The sequence below is a fragment of the Apus apus genome, chromosome 10 (assembly GCF_020740795.1).
Source record: "Apus apus isolate bApuApu2 chromosome 10, bApuApu2.pri.cur, whole genome shotgun sequence".
NCBI lineage: Eukaryota > Metazoa > Chordata > Aves > Apodiformes > Apodidae > Apus > Apus apus.
Window position 1 is genome coordinate 18,830,252 of NC_067291.1, and position 22,950 is coordinate 18,853,201.

General features: G+C 48.8%; 3 protein-coding genes across 3 annotated transcripts in view; 1 reads left to right on the forward strand and 2 right to left on the reverse strand.

The window, feature by feature from the left end:
• Positions 1 to 22,950, reverse strand: part of IGDCC4 (immunoglobulin superfamily DCC subclass member 4) — a 263,733-nt gene that overhangs the window by 23,628 nt on the left and 217,155 nt on the right. The window lies entirely within an intron of this gene.
• On the forward strand, positions 616 to 4,464 carry LOC127388901 (gonadotropin-releasing hormone II receptor-like). The gene is made up of 4 exons (XM_051628878.1): positions 616 to 1,057; positions 2,248 to 2,757; positions 3,415 to 3,616; positions 3,886 to 4,464. The coding sequence occupies exons 2-4, from the start codon at positions 2,251 to 2,253 to the stop codon at positions 4,293 to 4,295; spliced, it is 1,119 nt and encodes a 372-aa protein (XP_051484838.1). The 5' UTR covers positions 616 to 1,057; positions 2,248 to 2,250; the 3' UTR covers positions 4,296 to 4,464.
• PARP16 (poly(ADP-ribose) polymerase family member 16) lies at positions 10,402 to 16,168 on the reverse strand. Its single transcript, XM_051628880.1, has 6 exons — positions 15,665 to 16,168; positions 14,961 to 15,098; positions 13,844 to 14,050; positions 12,541 to 12,712; positions 11,707 to 11,848; positions 10,402 to 11,103 (listed from the first exon to the last, which is right to left on the reverse strand). The coding sequence occupies exons 1-6, from the start codon at positions 15,848 to 15,850 to the stop codon at positions 10,959 to 10,961; spliced, it is 990 nt and encodes a 329-aa protein (XP_051484840.1). The 5' UTR covers positions 15,851 to 16,168; the 3' UTR covers positions 10,402 to 10,958.

Sequence of the window (22,950 nt, forward strand, 5' to 3'; positions counted from 1 at the left end):
CCATCCCCCTGTACATGGGGTACTTCTGAATTTAATAGATGAGGAGATAAGGTCTATTTGCATGTCATTAGCATCACCATGATGCCCCTGGGAGCAGGGCTTGGGGCTGGCCCTCTGTCATCCCTGCAGCTCTTTTACTTTCTGGGCTGAAGAAGCAGAGTGTCCTCGGGTTCCCTTCTGGCCTTGAATTGCCCATTGGATTTTTTAAGCTCCTGGGAGCTTCTTTGTCCCTCCCAGGGTTTTGTGCCACCCATGGAGCTCTCACTGCATTATACTCCTGGAAGTTAAAAAAAAAAACACCAAGATGGGAACTTATAGAGCGCAGAGGAAAGGGTATAGTCATTAAAATGGCAAAATGACCCAAGTTTTTCCCTATTAATTCCCTTTTTGCTGCATTTCCAGTCCAGGCATATAGCTGCATTCATCCTTGATGCTCCCACAGACCTGTGTGGTCCAGGAGCATCACTGGAGGGGGGCGGGGGTGGGGGTGTGTGTGCTGTGAGTCTCCTGGTTGTCTGAGCAACGGGATGTTCATCACTAACTCCAGGGATAATTAACTCATTTCTCCTGTATTTATAGAAAACCGATGCAGGGAGTGTTGGCACTTACCCCTGATGGGGCCACATTTGGCCACAACATCTTGAATTCGGGCCATTTCTTGCAATACGGCTGCTGTGTCATCATCCCTGCTGCCTGCTCATTAAGCCTGAAATCAAGCAGCTCGTTAAGCCCACGAGGGCAGGGGTGCCAGCCCCTACCCGGGGGTGAAACACCGGAGCAGGGTCTGCCCCTGGGTACTCACCTCTACTTCTGGTTTGCCAGCACAGGGGATGTTTGCAGCAGCGTTGCTGTCTCCAGATGCCTGCAGAAGCCTGTGCTGAAAACAGCTCCTGGCTTGGACTCTGGCGAGGGAAGATTTTGCTGCTTCCAGGGGTTTGTTGCAGGGATGTGATGCAAAGACGCGCTGGAACATCCTGACTTGGTGCCGCCGCAGCGGGAGACCCGTGGGAAAAGACAGGGAGCATCTTCTCTTGGCCTTAGGGCATGCGTGTGCCAGGTATGTTCCCATCAGCAGGGACTAATCCAGACCTGGACATGGGTTTTGCCTTGTTCCCCCCAGAAAACCAGTTACTTTTAAATTGCTTTTTCTCTGCTTGCTTGGTGGGTGGGCATTTGGGGAGGGAGGTGGGGAAAGGGGCTCATAATGCAGGGGCTTGGGGTGCGGGCAGTGGGGCTGGAGGAGGGCAGCTGGCTGCAAGGTCTCAGCATCTCCATCCGACAGAGCTGGGGGGAGAGATTTGATCTCTGCTGCTCATTTCTTTGGGCGAAGGTGGGCGGACACTTTATTTTGGTATCAGCAAACCAGAAGGTGCTTGAACTAGGCAGAGACCCACCCTGCACCCAGCTGGGTATGTTAGCAGCTCCTGTGTCCCCAAAAGCCGGAAATTTTTGCCCTTGAAATGTGAGTTGTCCCCAAGCTGGTTGTGTTCAGGGAAAAAGGGCAATTAAATCAATTTAAATTAAAGCCGTAGGGGACCCCGCACTGCTTATCACCCCCAGTGTGGGTCTGTTCCTGCTTTCACCCCCTCCTGCTTCCCAAAGTTGAAGGGATGGAGGTGTTACCAGGGTCCTGGGAAGGTCCAGGCTCCTAAATGTCACCACGGTCCTCTCCGAAAAGCCACTGCCAGTCCCTGGTCAACATGGGATCCCCTTTCTCCCCTCCCAGCCACCCTTGGGTGCTCACACCCATGGACCCAGAGCCAGTGCTGGAGGTGGAGGTGGACCATGAAGGTTGAACATTAATGGGAAGTTCTGTGGGGTTTGTAAAGAGCTGAGCTCTGCTGGCAAAGCCCCTTTGGAAGGACTAGTCCTTCACCCAGCACAGCTGCCCCAGCACAGGCTCAGCCAGCTCTGCTGTGACCAGTTCCTGGCCAGGCACTGGCAGGCAGCAGCTTGTCCCCACGGTCCTGGCCACTGCTCCTGCTTCCCAGCTGCTCAACTGCTTCACAAAGAGCTAAAAATACATGTGTGAGCAACGGCTGCAGCTACAGCAGGGGTGAGCCAAGGAGGGCAGGGCAGCTGGGCAGTGTCACCCTGGCCAGGAGGGGACAAGCAGGGACAGGCCTGGCAGGTTCCTGCAGGTGCCTCTGTTGCAGATCCCACCATCTCCCCACGTCTCCTATCAAAGCTGCAGCAGACAAGACAGCCCCAGAGAGAGGGTTCACTTTGCCTCTTGCGTTTTGGCAGGGAATGAGTGACAAGCAGCTCCCCACAGCTCCCGGCCACCCCACCAGCGATGGGGACACCAACACCTCAGCCCCCAGCTGCCCTGAGCACTGGGTTGAGCCCCAGTTCACCCCAGCAGCGAGGGTCCGTGTGGTGGTCACAGCTGTCTTCTTCCTGCTGGCGGCGGGCAGCAACGCGGCCGTGCTGGGCAGCCTGCTGAAGAAGAGGAGGAAATCCCACGTGCGGCCGCTGATCCTCAGCCTGGCACTGGCCGACCTGCTGGTGACGCTGGTGGTGATGCCCCTGGACGCGGCGTGGAACGTGACGGTGCAGTGGTACGGAGGGGACATCTCCTGCAAGGTCCTCAACTTCCTCAAGCTCTTCGCCATGTACGCGGCTGCCCTGGTGCTGGTGGTCATCAGCCTGGACCGGCAGGCGGCCGTGCTCCGTCCCTTCTCCCGCGCTCGCCGCCGCAACGGGCTGCTCCTCCGTGCTGCCTGGGCTGGCAGCCTGCTCCTGGCTTTGCCACAGGTAAGGGCTTCGTGTCCTCCCCATGGGGATTGCCCAGGCTGGGGTAGTTTTGGAGAATCATGGAATCATTTTGGTTCGAAAAGACTTCTGAGATCATCAGGTCCAGTCATTAACCCAGCTTGGCCAAGGCCACCAGTAAACCATGGCCCTCAGCACCACATCTACACAGCTTTTAAATCCCTCCAGGGATGGGGACTCCATCACCATCCTGGGCAGCCTGTGCCAGGGCCTGACAGCCCTTTTGGGGAAGAAATTGTTCCCAATATCCAATCTAAACCTCCCCATGGCAGCTTGAAGCCATTTCCTCTTGTCCTATCAGTTGTTACCTGGGAGAAGAAACTGACCCTCCCTCTCTACAGCCTCCTTCCAGGCAGTTGTGGAGTGTGAGATGGTCTCCCCTCAGACTCCTTTTCTCCAGACTGAGCACCCCCAGTTCTCTTGCCTGCTCCTTGTGACACTTGTGCTCCAGACCCTTTCCCAGCTCTGTTGCCCTTCTCTGGACACTCTCCAGCACCTCGGTGCCCTTCTTGTCATGAGGGGCACACCACCTCTCCCAGTCCAACAGGGGTAGGGAGGTGTTTCCATGCACAGCCAGCAGCACCTACAGGACATGGTGCCCTGTTCCAAAGCCTCTGAGTTTTTGATTGTCCCTTTCAGCTTTTCCTCTTCCACCTGCGCACAGTTCCAGGAGGGAACTTCACCCAGTGTGTTACTCATGGGAGCTTCCGAGCGCACTGGGAGGAAACTGTCTACAACATGTTCACCTTCACCACCCTCTACATCACCCCCCTGAGTGTCATGATCGTTTGCTACATCCGGATTGTTTGGGAGATCAGTAAGCAGCTGAAGATCAACAAAGGTAAGCAGGTCCCAGCCCTTGACTCTATAATTGGCCCTGCTCCAGCCTGGAGTGTTGTTGGATCTCTGTCAACTCCCTTTGAAGGGGTAACCCAACTGAGAGGCTAGACAGAGACTCCTTCACACCCCTCTTTTGTGTCTTCTGCATCCTGTGGGCCATAGACCAGAGACAAGATGTGTGCTCTTCACTCTCTGGCAGAAACACAGCCATGGATGGTTATGTTCTGGTTTTCTCCCAGCTCCAGCTGTTCTTTTGACTCTCCCTGACAGGTTTGATGAGAAGTCAAAATGACCACATCTCCAAGGCCCGCATGAAGACTCTCAAGATGACCATAGTGATTGTTGCCACCTTCATCATATGCTGGACCCCATACTACCTCCTGGGCTTGTGGTACTGGTTCCAGCCAGCCATGATCCAGAAGATGCCAGAGTATGTCAACCACAGCTTCTTTCTCTTTGGCTTGCTGCACACGTGCACTGACCCCATCATCTATGGACTGTACACCCCCTCCTTCAGGGAGGACGTGCAGTTGTGTCTCAGGGGCATTGAAACAGCCATTAGCAGGCACGAGAGACATCAGCCTGTCTCAGTTTCAGAGAAGAACATCAAAGATGGTGTTGTAAATGGTGGGGTGGCATCAGGGTGCTCCAATGGGACAACTGCCAACACGGTCTGCTGAAGGGGATGGGAGGCACAGCTTTGGGGGCTGCTTTGTTCCATTGGAGCAGTCTGGAAACTGCCGTAAGGAGGTTTGCCACCCAGCTTTGATGGGTCAGGGTCTCTGGCCTCAAACCAGGAAAGTGTCTCCTGCCTGCACTCAGGGTGAAAAACACTTGGGGGTATTATGGTCATTCCTCCATGTTCTGGCAGCCTCCTGGCAACCAGAAGACCATCCTTTTTGTACCCTACACATGCTTTAGCCCTGATTCTGGAATCAAATATCTGCCACTCTTCCAGCATCTACACCAGGGAGGAGACACGCTGTTTCCTCCATGGTCTGGGGCCACGTCTGCTGGAGTGGCTGGTCTTCAAGTGTCCTTTGTACCTACACCAAGGTGTGGAGCTGTATGGATGGTTCCAAAGATGCTCCTTAAAAACATATGTTCCTAAAGAAAGTACTATGTGGTGGATGTTACCTGTAGAGGCACCTGCTGTGAAGCTCTGATTTCACGCTCTCTAAATAAGTACAGTTCAGTAGCTTGGACATGGTTTGTTCCTTTCAAAAACAGAAGCAGTTTGGTGAAGCATAAGTAGTAAAAGCTTTTGGCAGTTTCATCATGATTGCAGATGAAAGCTTGAATGCCAGTGGTACATACATTTTCATCTCCCTCAGCTTTCATCTATGATGTACAAAAGGTATCAAGCAAAATAATAATTTCTGTTGGACTCTGTATTCCCCCTGTACTTCAATACTATTTATCTTGATATATTTCAATGAATATTGAATTATTAACATGTTGGATTGTCCTGCTTTTCCACGTTAGGCAGGCCTTGAACAGTTTTTGAGCCAGCTGGGAGCTTAAGTCAGGGCAGCTGCGCCAAGCAGACTATCAGGTGTATCCCATGCCATAATCCTCACACTCATTAAGGGGAAGGCTCACTGAGGATAAAGAGTTCCTGATCCTGGGGTGGCTTCTTTTTCTCCTGCTTCTGAGGACTGGGGTGAGTATAACTGTGTATACTTTATGTTGCTATTAGTATTAGTTATGCTTTTTCATTAAATCTCTTTTCATTTCAACCCACAAGTCTTCTCTCATTTTCCTGGTTCCTCTTTTTGGCTGGGGAGGGATCACTGGGTGACTGAGCAGCTGCTTGAGGTTTATCCCCAGACAGGGGCTGAGCATAGACCTTGATGTACTTTAATCAAGTACCTGCTATTTTATTACATGAATTAAGGGGGTCTCTGGTTTCAAATGCTTTAAGTCATAACTGACAGCCATTCCTTATTGTGTAGTCCTCTGGTGCTTGGTTCTTGTCTTACAGCCTGTCCAGCTGTGTTCATGCACTGACAGGAAAATCGTAGTTATTGGGTTAAAAAGGAGGAGCAAAAAGGTTCAGAAATGTGGCTGGTGCATCCCTTCAGGGCTCAGAAATGGGAAGAGCAGCAGAGGGGAAAAAACCCTGCATTGTTATTACTGCTGTTGGACTGAAGTCTTCAGTGACTGTGCTCTGAAGGCTTGATATCAGAAAGAAACTCTTCACCATGAGGGCAAGAACAACCGTATCAATAAGCACAGGTAGCTCTAGGTTATACAGCTCCTTGATTCCCCCCCAGGCTGCCTACTTCAGATACAGCAGCCCTTGTCTGGGAGGAAATTTTGATTAATTCCTCATTAGTGGTGACCTGTGATGTTTTGGGGTGACCTTTTTGTGACATTTGACTTTTTGGGGTGGTGTTTGACCCTTTGTGGTGACCTTTGACCTTCCTTGCCCTTCCCTGCTCCTCCTTCCCCCTTCCTTGCCCCTCTTTTCCTTTCCCCTAGACATTAGGAGGAAATTCTTCACCATGAGAGTGGTGAGACCCTGGCCCAGGTTGCCCAGAGAAGCTGTGGCTGCCTCATCCCTGGAAGTGTTGAAGGTCAGGTTGGATGGGGCTTGGAGGAGTCTGGTCTAGTGGGAGGTGTCCCTGCCCATAGAGGGGGGGGGGAGGGCACAGTTGGAACTGGATGATCTTTAAGGTCCCTTCCAACCGAAACCAGTCTGTGATTCTCCCTTTTGGAGACAGCTGGAAGAGAAAGCAGAGGTGTCCCAAGGAGGAAGTTGATTGGAAGCACCTGTGAGGGGTGGGGCCCATCAGCACTCATAGGTGCCAGCTGGGGGCTGGTGGGCTTTGGCTGCAGGTCGAGCACCAGGGAGGCTGCTGGAGGGATCGGCTGAGCTGGGGTGAGTCAAATGGCTTTTTCCTTTTCACTAATGTGCCAGAATTTGCTTGTGAAATTGGAGGCCTCTTCTCTGGGTGTGGGGTGAAGAGACAGGTCTATTCAATTGTTTTGTTCCTTTCTGTGTCATTAGAAACAGAGGATTGTTTCTTTTTTCTTTTTCTGCTGATTATCAAGTGTGTTTGTTGAAGAGAAACTTAGTTATGAGCCAGGTGGGGTTGTATTTTTTCCAGTGTTGTGCAACCTCTGGGCAGTTCAGGAGCTCTGGACTTGGCAGGAGGTGGTTCTCGGGGTGTTTTTGTGGCCCCTGCAGCTTTGAGTGAGCATCTGGACTTGATAGAGGTGAAAGAGCTTTGTTTTAAAAACAATTCTTGACTTGCTGTGGTTGTGTGAGTAGGGAAGCTGGAAGATGCCTCCTTCCAAAAAAAGTAAATCTCCTTTGGGCACCAAGAGAGCTTTCTTGACTCTGTCTCTAAGAGGGGATGCATCTGTTTTGGTCAAAAGGGATCTGGACTGGTCTCCCAGCTCCCCAGCTGATAACTTACTGAAATAGGAGGGGTGGCAAGTGCAGTTTGCAGGTTGGCTGAGACTGGGAGATGAGGATGGGGGCAGGCACAGTGCTCAGGGGGATGCTGAACTGCAGATGGACACAAGCACTTGCCTTTCCCCACTGGAACTGTCATTTATGCTGCCTAAGGAGGAAAAATAAATCAATTAGAGCTGCAGGAGCCCGGCCTGACTAGTAGGATTTAGCACCAGCCCTTTAGGAAGCATCCAAACTCCAATGAGATGCAGCAGGGCTGTTTGGCTTTCCCGGGTTCGTTCTGGCCAAGGTTAATTACATGGAAGTCATGGGAGCGGGGCTGGTTCAGCAGGAGCAAAAAGCATTTCTTGTGAGGTGATGGGAATGATTTGTGGAGGGGGAAGGTAATTTATTCACTGGACAGTCGTTTGGTTTCTCTGTTTTGCTGATGATGGCTAATGGGAGGTGACTTTGAAGGTGTGTGGGTTTTCTGGCAAGCCTCAAATAAGCAGGAAAGTGTCTTTAATCTCCTGAAAACATTCTTCATCTGTTTCCTGCTGAGTGGCAGAGAACAGCTCCAGTGTTGCTCACGCACTGGAGGCTGCTTGTCCTCTCTTGCACAGCAGCAGGAGAGCTTGGAGGCCATTCCCTGAGGAGCAAGGAACTATTTTTTTGCATTGTGGCATGGACCTATCACCTTTTCATGGGTATGGTGAGAGGGCAGACACAGGTTTGGCTTTAGGTGAAGAATGGGAAAATTGGGATCCTGTCAAAGATACGCACCTTGATTCTTTTGAGATGCTCACAGGCACCCTGCCCAGCTCTTGATACCTAGAGCCCTGCTCCCCCCCTCTCCAGGGTGCTCCTGCCCTGGTCTCTTTCTCCCCACACTGCCTCAAGCCCCTGGTCCCCAACAGCTCCTGCTCTCCTCCTCAGATCTCTCTGTATATACATTTTAATATTGGAGATACCTATATATATATATGACACTTTTATTTCTTACCTATTTCCCTTTATGAGAGGAAAATCTTCCCAGTTCCCCAAAACCTGCCTCTTCCCCCAGGAAGCACCAGCTGCCAGGTTTCTCCTTGCAATCACAGCAGGCTGTGTTGTTGTTTTTTTTTTTTACTCCATTAACAGTTCCTTGGTATTCCCCACAGCAATGCAACAGCCATATCAATAAGCTCAGGTAGCTCTATATTGTACAGCTCCTCAACCTCCCCCTGGGCTGCCTGCTTCAGACACAGCAACCCTTGTTCGGGAGGAAATTCTGATTCATTCCCCATTAGCATTTTTATAGTATGGTGCATGGTCAAAGAGCCATGCAAGTGGCTAAAGAGGTTAACAGGAACCTTGGGTTAATTCCTAATATTGTTCATTACTCAGCACAATACTCACATTAATTCAGCTGGCTGCATCTCACCACGTTGGGCAACACATGCTGAAATCAGCAGGGAGCACAGAAAACGAGCGTGGGAGGAGGATATTAAGTATTTTGCTGGCCCACAAAGGTAGAATCTGAGCACCTTAAATGCATTTATTTTCCCATTGCCTTTGGGGACAGTGTGTGGAGCTGAAGCACCCAGGAGGTTGTGCCCCACATCCCTGCAGGACTGGGACTGGGAGGGATGGGGCTGGGAGTCCCCTGAGGGGCACTTGAGTCATATCTGTCAAAACTCAGCCCCCTACCTGCAGCCACCTCTTTCTCTTGGGTCTATTCAGACTGTTCAAAGCATGAAAAGCTGGTTTCACTCCCTCCCTCCCCCTTCCACCTCCCCCTGCTTGATACCTGCTGGTTCAAGGGCAGTCCTGAACTGTGTGTCTGCCAGGGGAATCCCCACTATATTTTTCTCTCTGCCTGGAGCAGCTCATGCAGATCTGCTTGGGACCACACTTTGGGAGGGAGCTTGGCTGGATGTCCAAGGCCAACTCTCCAACATTAGAAGACAGTGCTGAGCAGCCACTGCCCCTGCACTCCTGCTTGCTCTGTAGAAACTTCCCTATGCAAAGCAGAGCCCTGAACCCTGCTGCCTGCCTTCCCATCTGTTCCTTTCCTTCCACTCTGGATGCCTAGATTTGTCTCCTTCCTTTCATCCCTCTTTCATCCATCCCACTACTGCCTAAAGAGCCTCTCTAGCCCCTCAGTTCCAAAAATGTTTCATTCACAGACATCTAAGTCTTTAAAGAACATGATACCTTTTAGAGAGCCCCCAATACCTCTAGTTTTTCTGGCTGGTTTTACCCTAAACTGATACTGAGGCAGCACATTTTATGTACCTTCCTGAGGTGGACCAGAAATGGCAAACACTCCCTTATCTCAAACTACAAGTTTTTGCATTGGAATATCAAAGAGTAAAACTACTATCAAGTAGCTGAATCTGTTGTGAGATAAGTTGTTAGTTTATGTATATTTCAGTTGTAAATCACTGCTATAATTAGCAGGTGCATTTCTTGGGCTGAGCATAGCAGGGAGCATTATTAATGGACTGTAAAAGGCAATGGGGAATCTGATTATAATGTTGTTGTTTTGCAAGCTCAGTGGTGGATAAATATATTTGTTCTGGCAGCAAAGCTAACTGGAATAAACACTTCTAGCTCTGTCCACCAAGAAGAGGGGGGTTTGCTATAAATCTCAGCCTTGGGTTGGAAAACCTGATTACCAGGTCATTATTTCTGGCAATTAGGTAGCAGAACAACATCAGAGAAATGGGAAATTTCCTTTGAAATATTTAATGAGAGAGGTAGTAATCACAGACTCATTTGCTGCAAATATGTGATGGGATTTTTTTTTGTGGGTCCAGTTCACTGTGCAATGAATAACTGCATTTCTCAAATCTACTACTAAAAGCCAGACTGTGAGCTTGAACTGGGGCACATATCAGGCTTTTCTTTTCCTAGAATCCCTGGTTTATTCCATGCCCAATCACTAATAACAGGACAGTTCTTTCCACCTTCAGTTTCAGGCAGTTGTAGCTTGCTTTGTAACAACAGCAAATGCAAAGGACTTGGACAGGAGGGGGAAAGTGCTGCCCTGTTTGTTGCACAACTAACCTGTATAACACCTATATGTGTGTTCTCAGGCCCTGAAAATGCTGCTCTTTGAGGTTAGAAGAGATGAATCTGAGAGATACTGAAGTTTTACATACTAGCATTAAGCCTGCCAGCTCTGCTGCCACTTTACTCCACTTCTTAGAGAAGTGTTTCAGGAGATGGTTGGCATGTTGGTGATAGTTAAGCTACTTGTTGGTAAAGGGAGGCTGAAAATAATTCAATACAGGCAAAAATGCTGAACCAGATCCCAAGCCCCAGGCTGTCCCAACCCCAAAAAGCTGGTAGGGTAAGTGAAGATGTTTTAAAAGGGGGAAAAACCATACTAGAAACCATTCAACTTCTCCCATTTTGGTGGTTGTTTTTATTTCTTGTTGCCTCCTTACAATCATTATGCTCAAATATAAAAATTCCTGGCCAAAGTTAGTTTTAAAAGTGATCCCATCTGCATTGATACATGCTAAAAATGTCTAAATTCAGTTTCAGAAAACAAACCACTAAGAGTTCCTACTGGTTTCCTTAGCCTTACATACAGTAAAATCCTCCTTCCCAACTTGTGCAAACGTATCTCAGTTTGACAGAAAACACTTACACCTGAGTGTTGCCTTGCTTAGTTGTCATTAATTTTAAATTACCTTCCCCTATGGACCCTTAACAATTGGTTCACACTAAGCTGCACCACTGTGATCCTTTTCAGCTGTACTGGGCATCCTCACAAATCACAGGAACACAGAAATAAGAATAAACTGAAAGATGCCATGAGGTTAATATATTGGTGACAGAACTGGAAAGCTCCAGGCACCTTTATTTCCAGAGCTCTGGAACAGGTGCAGTGCAGATTGGCTATTCTTAAGGCATGTGGTGAAAATAACAGTTTATCATCTCAGGAAATTCATCTCTCCCAGTCAAACATTCTGTGCCAGTAGTAGGTGAAGGCTGGCGAGTTGCTGGCTCCTATCACCACCAGCAGCAGCAGGTACAGCAGCATCATTATGGCAAAACGGTGGGTGTAAAACCAGGAAGACTGATTGGAAGGCCTGAAAAGGAAAAAGTGCATGAATCCTATCAGAGATGCATTAATACCTTGGCAAAGAGAACCTTAGGTTTGTTATTTTAAATGGGTAAGCTAGTGCAAGAAAAACAAAGTTGTTCCACAACCTCTGTAACTGATTTCCCATGGCTTTTCCTGAAGTCTCCATGCCCAATCCTGTCCTTTCTCCCCATGTTCACACCTTCCTCTGTGGTTTGGAACTGTCTGTATGTTCAAATTAACACTTGTTGATTAGCTGGGTGAATGCTGCCACTCAGGACAGATAAGGGCAGAGTTAAAACTGCCCAGTGTTAAGAGCTGCACTCAGAGTTTCGCTCTTTGTCTCCTGCCACAAACAGATTATTAGAACTCTCAAAGATACTAAGTGCTTACAGGTCTGGTGAAAAAGGAAATTTAGCTGAGCTTGGGAGTGTCAAAGAGTGAGAGGAAACGTGGTGATGTAAGCCATGTTTCCACAGTAAACAGGCTAAAACCAAATTCTGGCAGTGCAATGGATCTCCCTTGCTTGTTTTCTGTGGCTGCTCAAAAGTGAGATGTGTTTATGTTGCTGTCACAGCATGTTCATCGCTCCAGACAGCCCAGCTCTTACCTCCTGTGCTGTTTCTGTGAATATACTAGCAAGTATTTAACTCGTACAAGCTGATTGTTTGTGACCACGAAGTATTTCTGTGGCACATCACCCCCTTCGCTGTTTTTCACTCTTGCTCTTTTCCTGTCTATTTCTTCTGAATCTGCATGGGAAGAGAAAAGAGGAGGTCTTGGGGGGGGAAATAGAAAAGCAATAAAAAGATGCACAACTTTTAAGTGACTGTAAAAGAGCAAACCAAAGAACACCCTCCCCACACAACCACACCCACAAGAGTGGGAATGAGCTGACCAAAGATCTAGTGTTGGTATTCCCCTGCATCCCTCAGCATTCAATAATAGACTGAAAAGTTTGCTTGAGGCTATGCCACTCCTAGTCATCCTTGGTATGGGTGGCATTATGGCCCAGGGTGAGAAGGAGTTGGGTCTCCCACACAGTGCCTGAGAAGCTGCTAATGTTAACAGGGGAAGAAAAACAATGTCAAAGGATTGGGCCTTGCAAGCAGGAAACAGTCAAAGGAGGACAATCTGAGAAGAACATCTAATAAAACTCATTCTTGATACACTTGTGATACTTCTGTCCCACCATCACAGGTGAAAGGATCAGGCATGATTTTACCATATTACTGAAACTAGGAAAAAAACCAAGCAAAGCCACAAAAATATTTTCTATCCATTAAATATACTGAGAGGCTTTCCAGACAACAAGGCTGTTGTGTATTTGTTGAGGGGTCAAAAGGAGCTGGCAGTCAGTTTCTGCTGGGGAGCATCCACACTCTTTGAAATGTGAGAAATCTAAGAGATGAACTGCCCCTAGTTGTTATTGCAATAGACTCACCTTTCTTTTTCACCTGGCACTTTACATCGGGGTGGTCAATGATCTCACAAACAGCTACACAGCTCAGGATAGAGCCCAAGACACTTCGCTGCCAACCAAGGCCATGAGGGCTGTAGAGAAGAGCCAGGCTCAGGTCACTGGTAAGATAGGTACCTTCACCAAACAGGGATGTCTGAAACAAAGCAGAAATATATCTTAAAGCCCTGTATCACAAACTACAACCAGCACACAAGTGTTCTTTCCTTTCAGGCTGGCAGTCTTTGTTTCAGAAGGTAAACTAAGGTAAACTAAACCCCCCATGCTGGGGCTGCTCCGTGCACTATTTTTGCCCTGGCACAACTTCCTCAGGGTGGGGCAGCTGCCCTCTCCCATCCCTCCAGTTAGCTGCTTGGCACAGCCCTTGGTGTGGACAGATTGATGCTTTCCTGGATTTGGATTCAGTTTGCCAGTGGAAGTGTTTTCTATCAACAAGACTGTAGGGCTGTTAGAGGCATTTCACTGCTTGATTGAGGCTGCTGTCATTCCAATAATCCAGCCTCCACAAACAAGGCAAGGTTTTAAGCACAGTTAAATCCATGCTTTACTAGGAAAGAGGGAAGTATTTATAAACAGTGAATCAAACAGAACTGTTTTGGTAACTTTGAATCAGAGGTTTTGCCACACTGGCTAAAATTATTAAGCCAGTAAGTCCACTACACCTGAAAAGCCATCATTTACTCATAAAGAATGTGGGGGGAAAAACATAGTCCAGGTTGACTGGAAGGTTGAGCAGCTGCTTTGTCAAAGCTACTTTACAGATGACACAAAACCCCAAAATTCCCAACTGCCCTCCCGTTGGAATCAGAAGAGGTGCAAGCCTGCCAGGATGTGTCCCTAAACCAGGCCATTTAAAGAAGGCTCCATTTGCAAGTAGCACCTAAAACTTAGTTGAGCTAAACTTGAGGCCAGGCAGAGAGACAGAATCTCCACATTGCCTGGGTCAGTGTCCCCTCTTCTGTGCACAGGCACTTCCCAGCTGCAGGCTGCCAGGCCAGTGTTTTCAAGGCATTACACTCCTCACAAAGAACCAAAGGATAGATGTAATTTGTCACATGGGAGAGGAGGGTTTTGTGCCATTTCCAATTTTTATCCTCAGGCTGCACTAGAAAAATCCAACACAACCATCCACAAAGGCCCACGCTGAAGTGAAAACAGCAGTAAAAAGACCATCAGCATGTTTCATACCCCTAAAGGGCCTATTTTTAACAAGTGTCACTGGCTGCAAGTGGCCAAGGGAAGATGGTGTCAATACCAGGAGCCTCACCCTGTTCAAGTGGCAGTGCAGGCCATTGTGCAGTATGGAATGGAAGTTCTCCAGGCGGCTCCCGTGGAAGGCGTAGATGAGGTCCCGCTCCCCCTGGGTCTCAGCAAACTTGGTGTTCATTTGATCGCTATACACAACCTCAAAGAGGTAGTCTGGGGCAGGAACTGCAACCCCAGACATCCCCGTGAGCTCTTGGATCTTCTCATACTTAAAAACAGGAAGGAATACAAGAGTTGGTTTATGGGGTTAGATTACTCACTGGAGATTTTTCTTACCTTGTTTCTCTTAGCCTTTCCTACTGCTTTATGTATTTTGATGAGAATTCAATACTGTCACAATTCAGAAGTAAGAGGACAGTAAAAATTCTGACAGTTTCTTGCTATCAAAGCTCAATCTTAGGTTGCCCAGGGAGGTGTTCAAGGCCAGGCTGGATGAGGCTTGCGCAGCCTGGTCTAGTGGGAGGTGTCCCTGCTCACAGCAAGGAGTTTGGAACCTGATGATCTTTAAGATCCCTTCAAACCTTAACCATTCTATGATTCTAATTCTTCTTTCCGGGGAAAAAAGAATCCTGAATTGTGATTATGAATTAATTGATGATGTAAGGTCAGCACCACTATTCTACTTTAGCTACTAAGGCAATATATTCATCAGCTGATCTTGGAGGCAGGGGAAAAAGTGAAGACAGAACTTGTTTTCATCTTGCTACCAATCTCTACAACTATTTGATCCCAGTCTCTCAGTGGCTCTCAATCTTTCCATGTTTGGGGCAGTATTGCAGAAGCACAAAGTTGTCTTTCTCAGTGAGCAGGACCCAGCTCCATGACACCTGAGCTGGACTATCTTGGTCCAGAATATGCAGGTACAAGCTACTTATTGGGAGTAACCAGCTAAAATTACTGCCCATTATCAACTACTGGCAGTGATACCTATTTATTTAAAACAGTGTTTCTGAAAATTTTAAAAAGAAACCTCTATATACAGAAAAAAATGTACTCATGTTGAACTGCCAAGCTCTGACAATAACCAACCAACTTCTGGCAGGAGGAAATACTCTCTGAAGTGCAAGGTTGCCTTAAAAGACATCTTTTAATCAAGGCATTCGGAATTCAGAACTTACCTCCTGCTTTTTAGTGCTTTGTATCGTTAAGACCTTAGATGATAAAATCCAACCAAACAAATCCCAGGTCCTTTTCTCTGTGTTTGGAACAGACTCCAGAAGTTCTCTCAGGCTTGGCAGAGCACTGGTATCTGCAAGCTAAGGAGAGAGGCAGTTGGTACAAGCTCCTTCTCTTTATTATGATTGAACAGAGACCTCTAGTGAAAACAAAACAGTATTTCACCCTAATTGTTGTGAACTGAAAACCAGTTTCTGTTCCGAGATACAAACATTTGTCTCCGGTTTTGTCAGAAAGATTGTCATTTGTCCTAAAAACAAGCACCGGTTATAACATATATTTACCGACAGCATCTGTGAAGAACACGCAAGAAAATCGAGACAAGACACCATCACAGCGCAGCGGGATAAGCGTGGGGGGTGTGCAGGCCGTGTAGGATACAAACCCTCCAAAATAAGCTGGCGTTTGGTCTCGGCCAAGCTCTTGCAAGCAGGCGGGAGGCGGAAGTTTCCGCCGGCGGGTTTCGCGCTGGGAATCCCGGCCGCCCTGCAGGCCCGCAGGGGCGGTTCCTCCCGCGTCCCCCGGGAACAGCCGCGGCTCCCTCGCCCACCCGCCCCTTCCACCAGGCTCTTTCCTGGCTCCGGGGCCGCCTCCCCGTCTCCTGGGTCGGGCCTCGCCGGCCCGGCCCGGCGGCGCTGCCACTCACCAGCCTCTCGAAGTCCTTCACCTCGCCGCTGTAGTAGCGGCCCGGGAAGGGCCTCAGCGCCGAGTCCCGCCGGTAGCTCAGCAGCGCGGCGGCGAACAGGCTGCACCGCAGGTCGGCGGCCAGCAGGTCCCTCCCCGCCGCCTCCCGCAGGCGGGAGGAGGTTTCCCCGGGGCCGGGCGGTGTCATCGTGCCCGGCGGGAGCGGCCGCTGCGGGAAGGCGAGCGGCTCCCGGGCCTCGGCGGCTTCGCCCCTTCCGCCTGGGCCCGCCCGCCCCGCCCGGCGCTCGCCTGCCCCGCACGGCCGGGCCCCGTAACGGCCGCGGGCCCCCGAGCCGCCGCCAGCCGGAGGGAGCCTGCGGAACGTTGCCTCATCCCCGGTAACCCCCCGGGGAGGGGACGGGGGTGGGTGGAAAATGGCGCCTTCCCCTCAGGCAGCGAGCGGGAGAGGGGCAGGCGGGCACACCTGCGGGCGGGTTCAGGAGGAAACTCCCGAAATCCAGATTTTTGCCCGCTCCCGGCGGGGCTTCCCGCACCGGCAGAGGTTTGTCACAGCCAGATCGTGTCCCCGCCGCGTTTTGTGCCGTGGGCTTCTCCCCAGCGCGGGGGGCGGCCTCCCGCGGGCCTGCGGCTGCGGGGAGAGACCGGCCCCGCGCCGAGCCTGGCCTCGGGAATCACCCGTGTCTGGCGTGCGGCCCGAGAGATTCCGTGTTTCTGTAGCCTCGGGAGGATGTGTCTTTACTTTATCTGATGTGGTGCCTTATTCTGCTGTTACGTATCTGGTCTCTCCGACAGGCTGTTCGCGACCTCGTGCGGCGGTTCAGCCTGGGACGTGTTTATGATCTTGCATGATGTTAAATGGTTCTGCGTGGTCCCTTTGAAAATCAGCCCTGGGCTGCCTAACTGGCTGATTTCATCCACTAATAAATCATTAGATGGAATAATTGTTGGCGCCTGTGAAAGAAGAATACGAGCAAATGGTAGAGAGGTCTTGTTTCGGTGCCTTTGGATGGGATTTCACATTGCTTGTTCTGAGCTCTTGAATTGGTGTAATTCCTCGTTTAAAATGCCACTTATCATGGTAAAGAAGAGAGGAAGAGTGTTTCTGATATCCCTGTGATGGGCAGAGACACTTCAAGTAGCAAAAGATCTGTTGTTCTCCCTCCTTCAGGACTTTCCTGTGACAGGCAGCCCGCTGTAGCTTTTCTCTCAGCGTGCCCAGGGTGGTGATTTTAGGGAAAAGGGTTTCCTTGGAACCACATCGGATCTGGAGGTGCTGGGCTCACCATGCCATCACTCTATTACTATAAAGGAGTCTCTCAAACAAGTGAAGGCCTTTTGTTGACTTTTCCTGGCATGAAAAAATTAACCCAAAATAGATTTCAGCCATCACTGGCATCATAATGGTTAATGGAGCTTCTGAGAGCTCCATTGATCCAAAACTGATGCCTACCTTTGGGATTTCAAATGGATGGTGCTTCCATTATGGCAAGCTCAGCCGCATGAGGCAATGACAGATGTTGATGAGATAACAAGTTTGCTGTATTGGTGCTGACTGAGAGTGCTGTCTGATCAAATTCAGCTGAACACCAGCCTAAAACCCTATTTTACAAAGTGCCCCTAAGCCAGAGATGAGGTTCTGAAAGTTTTTGGTGTGGGTTTTAAGGGAGATGCACCTTTGTGTGCTGCTGGTGATGCTGAACATCAACCTGCTGTGGACTCAGGCCTGCAAAGTGTGTGAGGATAAGCCAGGATAAAGTTGTCATTCATTTGGAGGGGAAGCACAGTTTCCCCCTGCTGTTATCTGCAGGAGATAAGGTCTTCAGCCTGTGCCTCACAGAAGCCCCAAACCCAGGAGATCTCATCTCATCCCTCTCCCGACAGCTCCAGCAGGCACCGTGTCGGCAGGGCTTTGGAGGCAAAAGAAATCTGTAACAGCTGCTGGTTTAGCTTGTGTGTTGCTGCTTTTTCATCAAGTGCTGAGAGGATGTGCCGTGGGCACATTCAGTCTTTGCAGTCCTCTTAAAACCCAACCTGACTGACCAATTCGGTATGTGCCTCAGCATCTCTTAACAACTGCATCCCACAGCACTGAGGCAGCTCATGCACTTTTCCACCCCTGCTTGGAGTGCTTCCACCCTTCCATACCTGTGGACAGGCAACTGGCTGGGACATCTGCAAGGAGCTCTGGTTGGTTGGTTTGTTGTGTTGTTTTTTTTTTTGAGAAGTGCCCTTTAAATATTATTTCCCTTTACCTAGGTAGAAAAGCTGTCCTTGGTGGTTTGATGTGATTCGGAGCACAGATGGTTTTGTCAAAGGTTCTGTCTGAAAGGTTCATTGCCAGTGGGGGAGTTTCAAAACGTAGCTGTACAGCTCCTTGTGAAACTGAAGATCTGATTATTTAACATAGACCCTAATAAAAATAGTTCCTGGTGTTGGTGGATGAATTTCAGCAAAGAAACGTGGCTTAAATGTCTTTGTTTAATTCCAGTGTGTTTAAAATTGATCTCGAGGACCGGAAAAGAGATTTTTTTTCTCCTTAACTAGGGCCTGTGAAGGAAATTAATACAGGGAAGGGAAAATAGAAATACAATACTACACTCAGTGAAACAAATGCTGATGACTGAGGGGTTCGTTACTTGCTAGCGCCGCTGGAAAAGCCAGCTGTATAAGGTATGTTTTATTATAGAATTAACCTTGACCTAGGGTTCAAAGAGAAAGGTTAGTTTGAAATAAATCAGTAGTATGGTCAGGTCACTTCAAAGAGTCTAAAGCTGAGCTTGAAGATTACATGCTGTTTATGTGTATCCAGTTGGAATAGAGCATATGGTAAAGATAATAGAAGTAAACTATTTATCTCTTCCCCCCTCTCCTCAGGACTTAGTGCCTTTTTGTCCTTTGCGTATATAGGCTGTTGGGGATGGTTTTGTCCTGACAGATTTATTTGAAACAGAAATGTGGAATAAACCCACCTTCTCAAGTTAGCTGGGCAAAATAGTCTTGCCTTTTAATATTTTCCAATGGCTTGGATAAAAGTAAGAAGTGGAGATAGTAATATGAATGTGATGAATCGTATTTCTCTGTAATTTGTCTCGGTGAATTCATCTAGTCATAAGAAAATCAAAACAAAATGTTCTCAGCTCTGCCTTATTGTAGTTCTAAGCTAAAAGCAGGACCACATGTTGTTGTTACATGGATTTAAGGGCTTCCCAAATACCAGATCATTCATGCCACGTCCCAGCAAAATGGACATGGGCATCCCAGCTAACATGGGGAGTGGGAATTGAAGGTGGTTAAGCAATTTGCCCAAAGCTACTTGTCATCTGTAGCAGAATTCACATTAGTCCTCAAGGCTACAGTTGATTCCAATCCTTTTTTGGGGAAAGGATCAGAGTCTCACCTCGAGTTTCCTGAGTGCCAGTCTGCTGCTTTAACCACAAGACCAACCCTTCTCTTTTCACCCATGTTCCCTTTTTCTTTTGCTCTTTATGCTGTAAGGAAGATGTCAGGACTCGAAAGGTGGTGTGTCCACCAGTCATTTCAGTCTGTGTTCAGCTTTGTCATTACACAGGGGAAATATGGAGAATGCAAATGGATGCAGAGGATGAATTCCCACTAGATGGCAATTTCCCAGAGCTTTCTGATAGCTTATGTCTATGATCAGGCAACCAGAGAAGCCCTTCTCAGTTATTTGGGTGAGATTCAGGAACAACTCCACCAAAGTCAGTTTTGACCAAAAATCAGTGTCTGAAGAGACCTGGCCTTAGAGTGTGGAGAGGCAAGGCAGCTGCAGTAGCAAGCTGGCATTCCTGGTCTCTGATGCAGAGGTTCTCCCCACTTGGATTGCTGTCCTGTGTGATGTGTGAGGCCAGCACTGGAGTTTTGCAGCTCTTAGGGAGAAGGGGTGGGAAGAGCTGAGCTGGTGGCATGGCTGGGAAGCAGAGCAGAGCTTCTGCTGGAATGAAAACCAGCTGCTGAGCCCAGACATGGCCACTTGGTAATAGCTTTGCTCTGCAGATTGTTTTTACCTTAATGTGATCCATGCAGCAGGCAGATAGTAGCACATTTTAAAATTTATGTTTGCCTGATTTTTCCCATTAATAGGGAAATCTGATAATTATCCATTTTAAAGCAATTGCTAAACAATAGGAAGGAGTATGCTTGTTAAGAGTAAGCATAAAAGCAAGTTGGATCTATCTTAGGGTGCTGAGCCTTTGATAGATTTGCTCCTTACAGCAGGCTTTGATCTGCCACACTAGAAAATAAACTCAGTGGGAGACTGGGTATGGGATATAGAGCAGTTCACCTCTCGGTCATGGGCTCCAGTCCAAGCCAGGTCAGGATTGAGCCCCTGGGTCAGCTTTGGATGGAGCTGGGGATGGCAGCACCTGCCTGGTGAGCACGGGGAGTGTGCAGGTCTGTGGGGCTACCTAGACGCTGTCAACCACTACCAAACCCACAGAATCAAGGAGAGACCTATTGCTTTTTTGCCTGTTTCCAGCTGAGAGCTCTGAGCTTTGCCAAGAAGATAAGTGAGGAGGGGGCTCCTGCCCACCCTGCCCATTCTGTAAGCGTGGCACTGCCCTGTGCCCCAAACACAGCATGTTGGGTGCAACCCCAGAGTATTTTTTTGAAGTGTTGCTTTTCCCTAACACCAGCACGAATCAGGACTCCTATCTCAGAAATACCTGAGGCCCTATGTCTCCTCACCTTTGGAGGGCTGATTCCAAAGGAAGAGTTGTGCAGCTTTGTTTTGGAAGTGGCTGAATGTAAACAACTCCAAGTAGGAGACACAATATGTACACCAGGTCACAAATACACTGAGCTCACAGCAAGCCCTTACAGTAGACTAGTGTAAGGTTTTCTGGCTATGAAATTTGAAATCCTGGCTGTGAATCTGGGTTGGAACATGGGAGAGAAACAGAAATTAAAGTTGAGAAGTAAAAAGCTTGAGGTTTCTTACTGTTGGGAAGGTTGCTTCAGTTTCTTCCTGACTGTTCCAAAAAAAAGCTAAAACTGGGATTTTTGTTGCAGTTCAGCTGTGTCAGGTCTGGGGAGCTGGTTCTGGTTTATCTCGTAAAAGAGGTAGCTGCCAAGATTTATCTTTGTGGGTGTTTTGCAGAAACGGAAACAGAAGTGGGAAAGGTCTGGAATCTCGTGTAGCTCTGGCCAGAATCGTCTTATCTGAAATAACTGGTTATCTAAAGTTTGGCCAAACCTCACTCTGCACAAGGCTCTCAACACCAGGCTCAGGATAAAGAGCAAGACCCAGGCTGTCTGCTCGGGCACTGCACACCTAAGAAGTGGGTTTATGAGCCAGAAGAGTGGTCTGGATCGGCACAATTTGGAGCTGAAAGTCCAATATGCCCATAGCATTTTTGCAGTTGGTTTTCCTTTCCCTTTTAAGCACCTGCCATCCTCTTTTTATACATCTTTTCATGACCCAAACCAGCCTATGACAGATGTGTATTGCAGGAAGGTGACACAGCCAGGTGCAAGGGCAGGCAATGAGCTGGGGCATGGGCAGCAGACTGCCCAGCAGGAGGTCAGGGGACTGCAGAAGTGACACAGTTTCATGAGGCATGAGCCTGTGCAAGGGACAGGTCGGTGCCATCAGGTCCTGGGAGCCTGAGCAGGAGGGGAACTGGAAATTAGAATGTGAATGACATAAAGAAAGTATCTAAAAGAAGGGTCCGTGAACTGATGATAACGGGCAGACCTTCTTGCTTCTCAGGACTTGTAGGGAGAGGACAAGGGGTTCTGACTTAAAATTGGAAGAAGGGAGATTTAGATGAGGCATCAGGAGTTCTTCTCTGTGAGGGCTGAGTCACTGGAACAGGTTGTCCAGAGAAGCTGTGGCTGCCCCATCCCAGAAAGTGTTTAAGGCCAGGTTGGATGGGGCTTGGAGGATTCTGGTCTAGTGGGAGGTGTCCCTGCCCATGCAGGGGGGAGGTTGGAACTAGATGGTCTTTGAGATCCTTTCCAACCCTAACCATTCTGGGATTCTAGGACTGTTTAATTAATCTCTGTATCAAATGGGGTGTGTGTCTCTGGTGCCACTTTGGCACTGCAGCAGTGTCTAGAGAGCTGCCTGAGCCATCCCACTTCTGGGCTCCAGAATGCCCAACCTGGGACCACGACAGGTTTGTCCACATCCTCAGTCCACCCTTAAGCTTCTGCAATTCTTAGCTCTGTGGTGAAGAGGATAAAGCTGCACTGAACAGTGACTTCTGCTCGGAGGGGTCCAGCCTTCCCCTCCCTCTGAGCATCCCATCTGCTGAGTTGCCCCGTTCCTTGCCACAGGAGGGTTTGGTGTGTTGAGCGATGCGTGTTGCGCCTGCTTTTGCTCCCCTCGTCCAGGGAGGGATCTGGTTTCCATTTGCCAGCGGATGGCAGCAGAGCATCTGCACAGAGGGACGGAGCAGGCGGCTCTGCCTGACCACCTGCCTCTTCCCGTCCCGCCCAATATTGCAACTCAGGGTCACAGCGCAGCTTCCCACGGCTCCCGTGTGAACTGATCCACTGCCCCGGATCAAATAGGTTGTGCACAGGAGATTTACTGGTGACTGGCATGGAAATAAGTCTGCTGCCTTGCAGGGGAAAAGCTGCAAGAAACTTTCCTCACCTGCTGATTTATCCCCTTCAAGCACAGCAGAACTGATGAACCACCTCCAAAAAGAAAATGCCAGGTGCCGAGTTGTTCCTCCTCTAAAGACAGGGCTGGAATTTCCTTGGGACTTGATGATCTTAAAGGTCTTTTCCAGCCTTGGTAATTCGGTGATTCTGTGATGGAGCCATTCCCTCTCCCTCGCAGGGGCTGTGGGCTTTGCTCTGCTCTTATCCTGCTTTTCCCTGGGAAGTATCAGTGCGTGGCATTGCATTGAAAGGAAAAGAATATTCCCCTCTTGCCTTCTGGAACACAATGATTTTAGGGGAAGAAAGAGGACAATACACTGTTATTGTTGTTCCTTACCTCAGCCTCACGCTGAAATATTTAAGCTCCCCCATGAATAATGCAGCTTCAGCCCCGAGTCTGTTTTGCACTTCACACTAACCGGGCCCATAAAACAACAGGATTGCTCCAGGCATACATTATGCCATGTAGGACATCTCCCACCGAGCTCAGCTTTGTCTTCACAGCCACAAAGGCTGTTGGGATTTTTTTTCCCTGGCTCTAGGAGAGATAACGAGCAGGAGAGCTCTCGCTTTAAAGTATCAGTGGAAACGAGTAATTTGTGGTTTTTTTTCTACCTGGTGCTAACTAGCTGCAGTCCTCACTGCATCACCTAC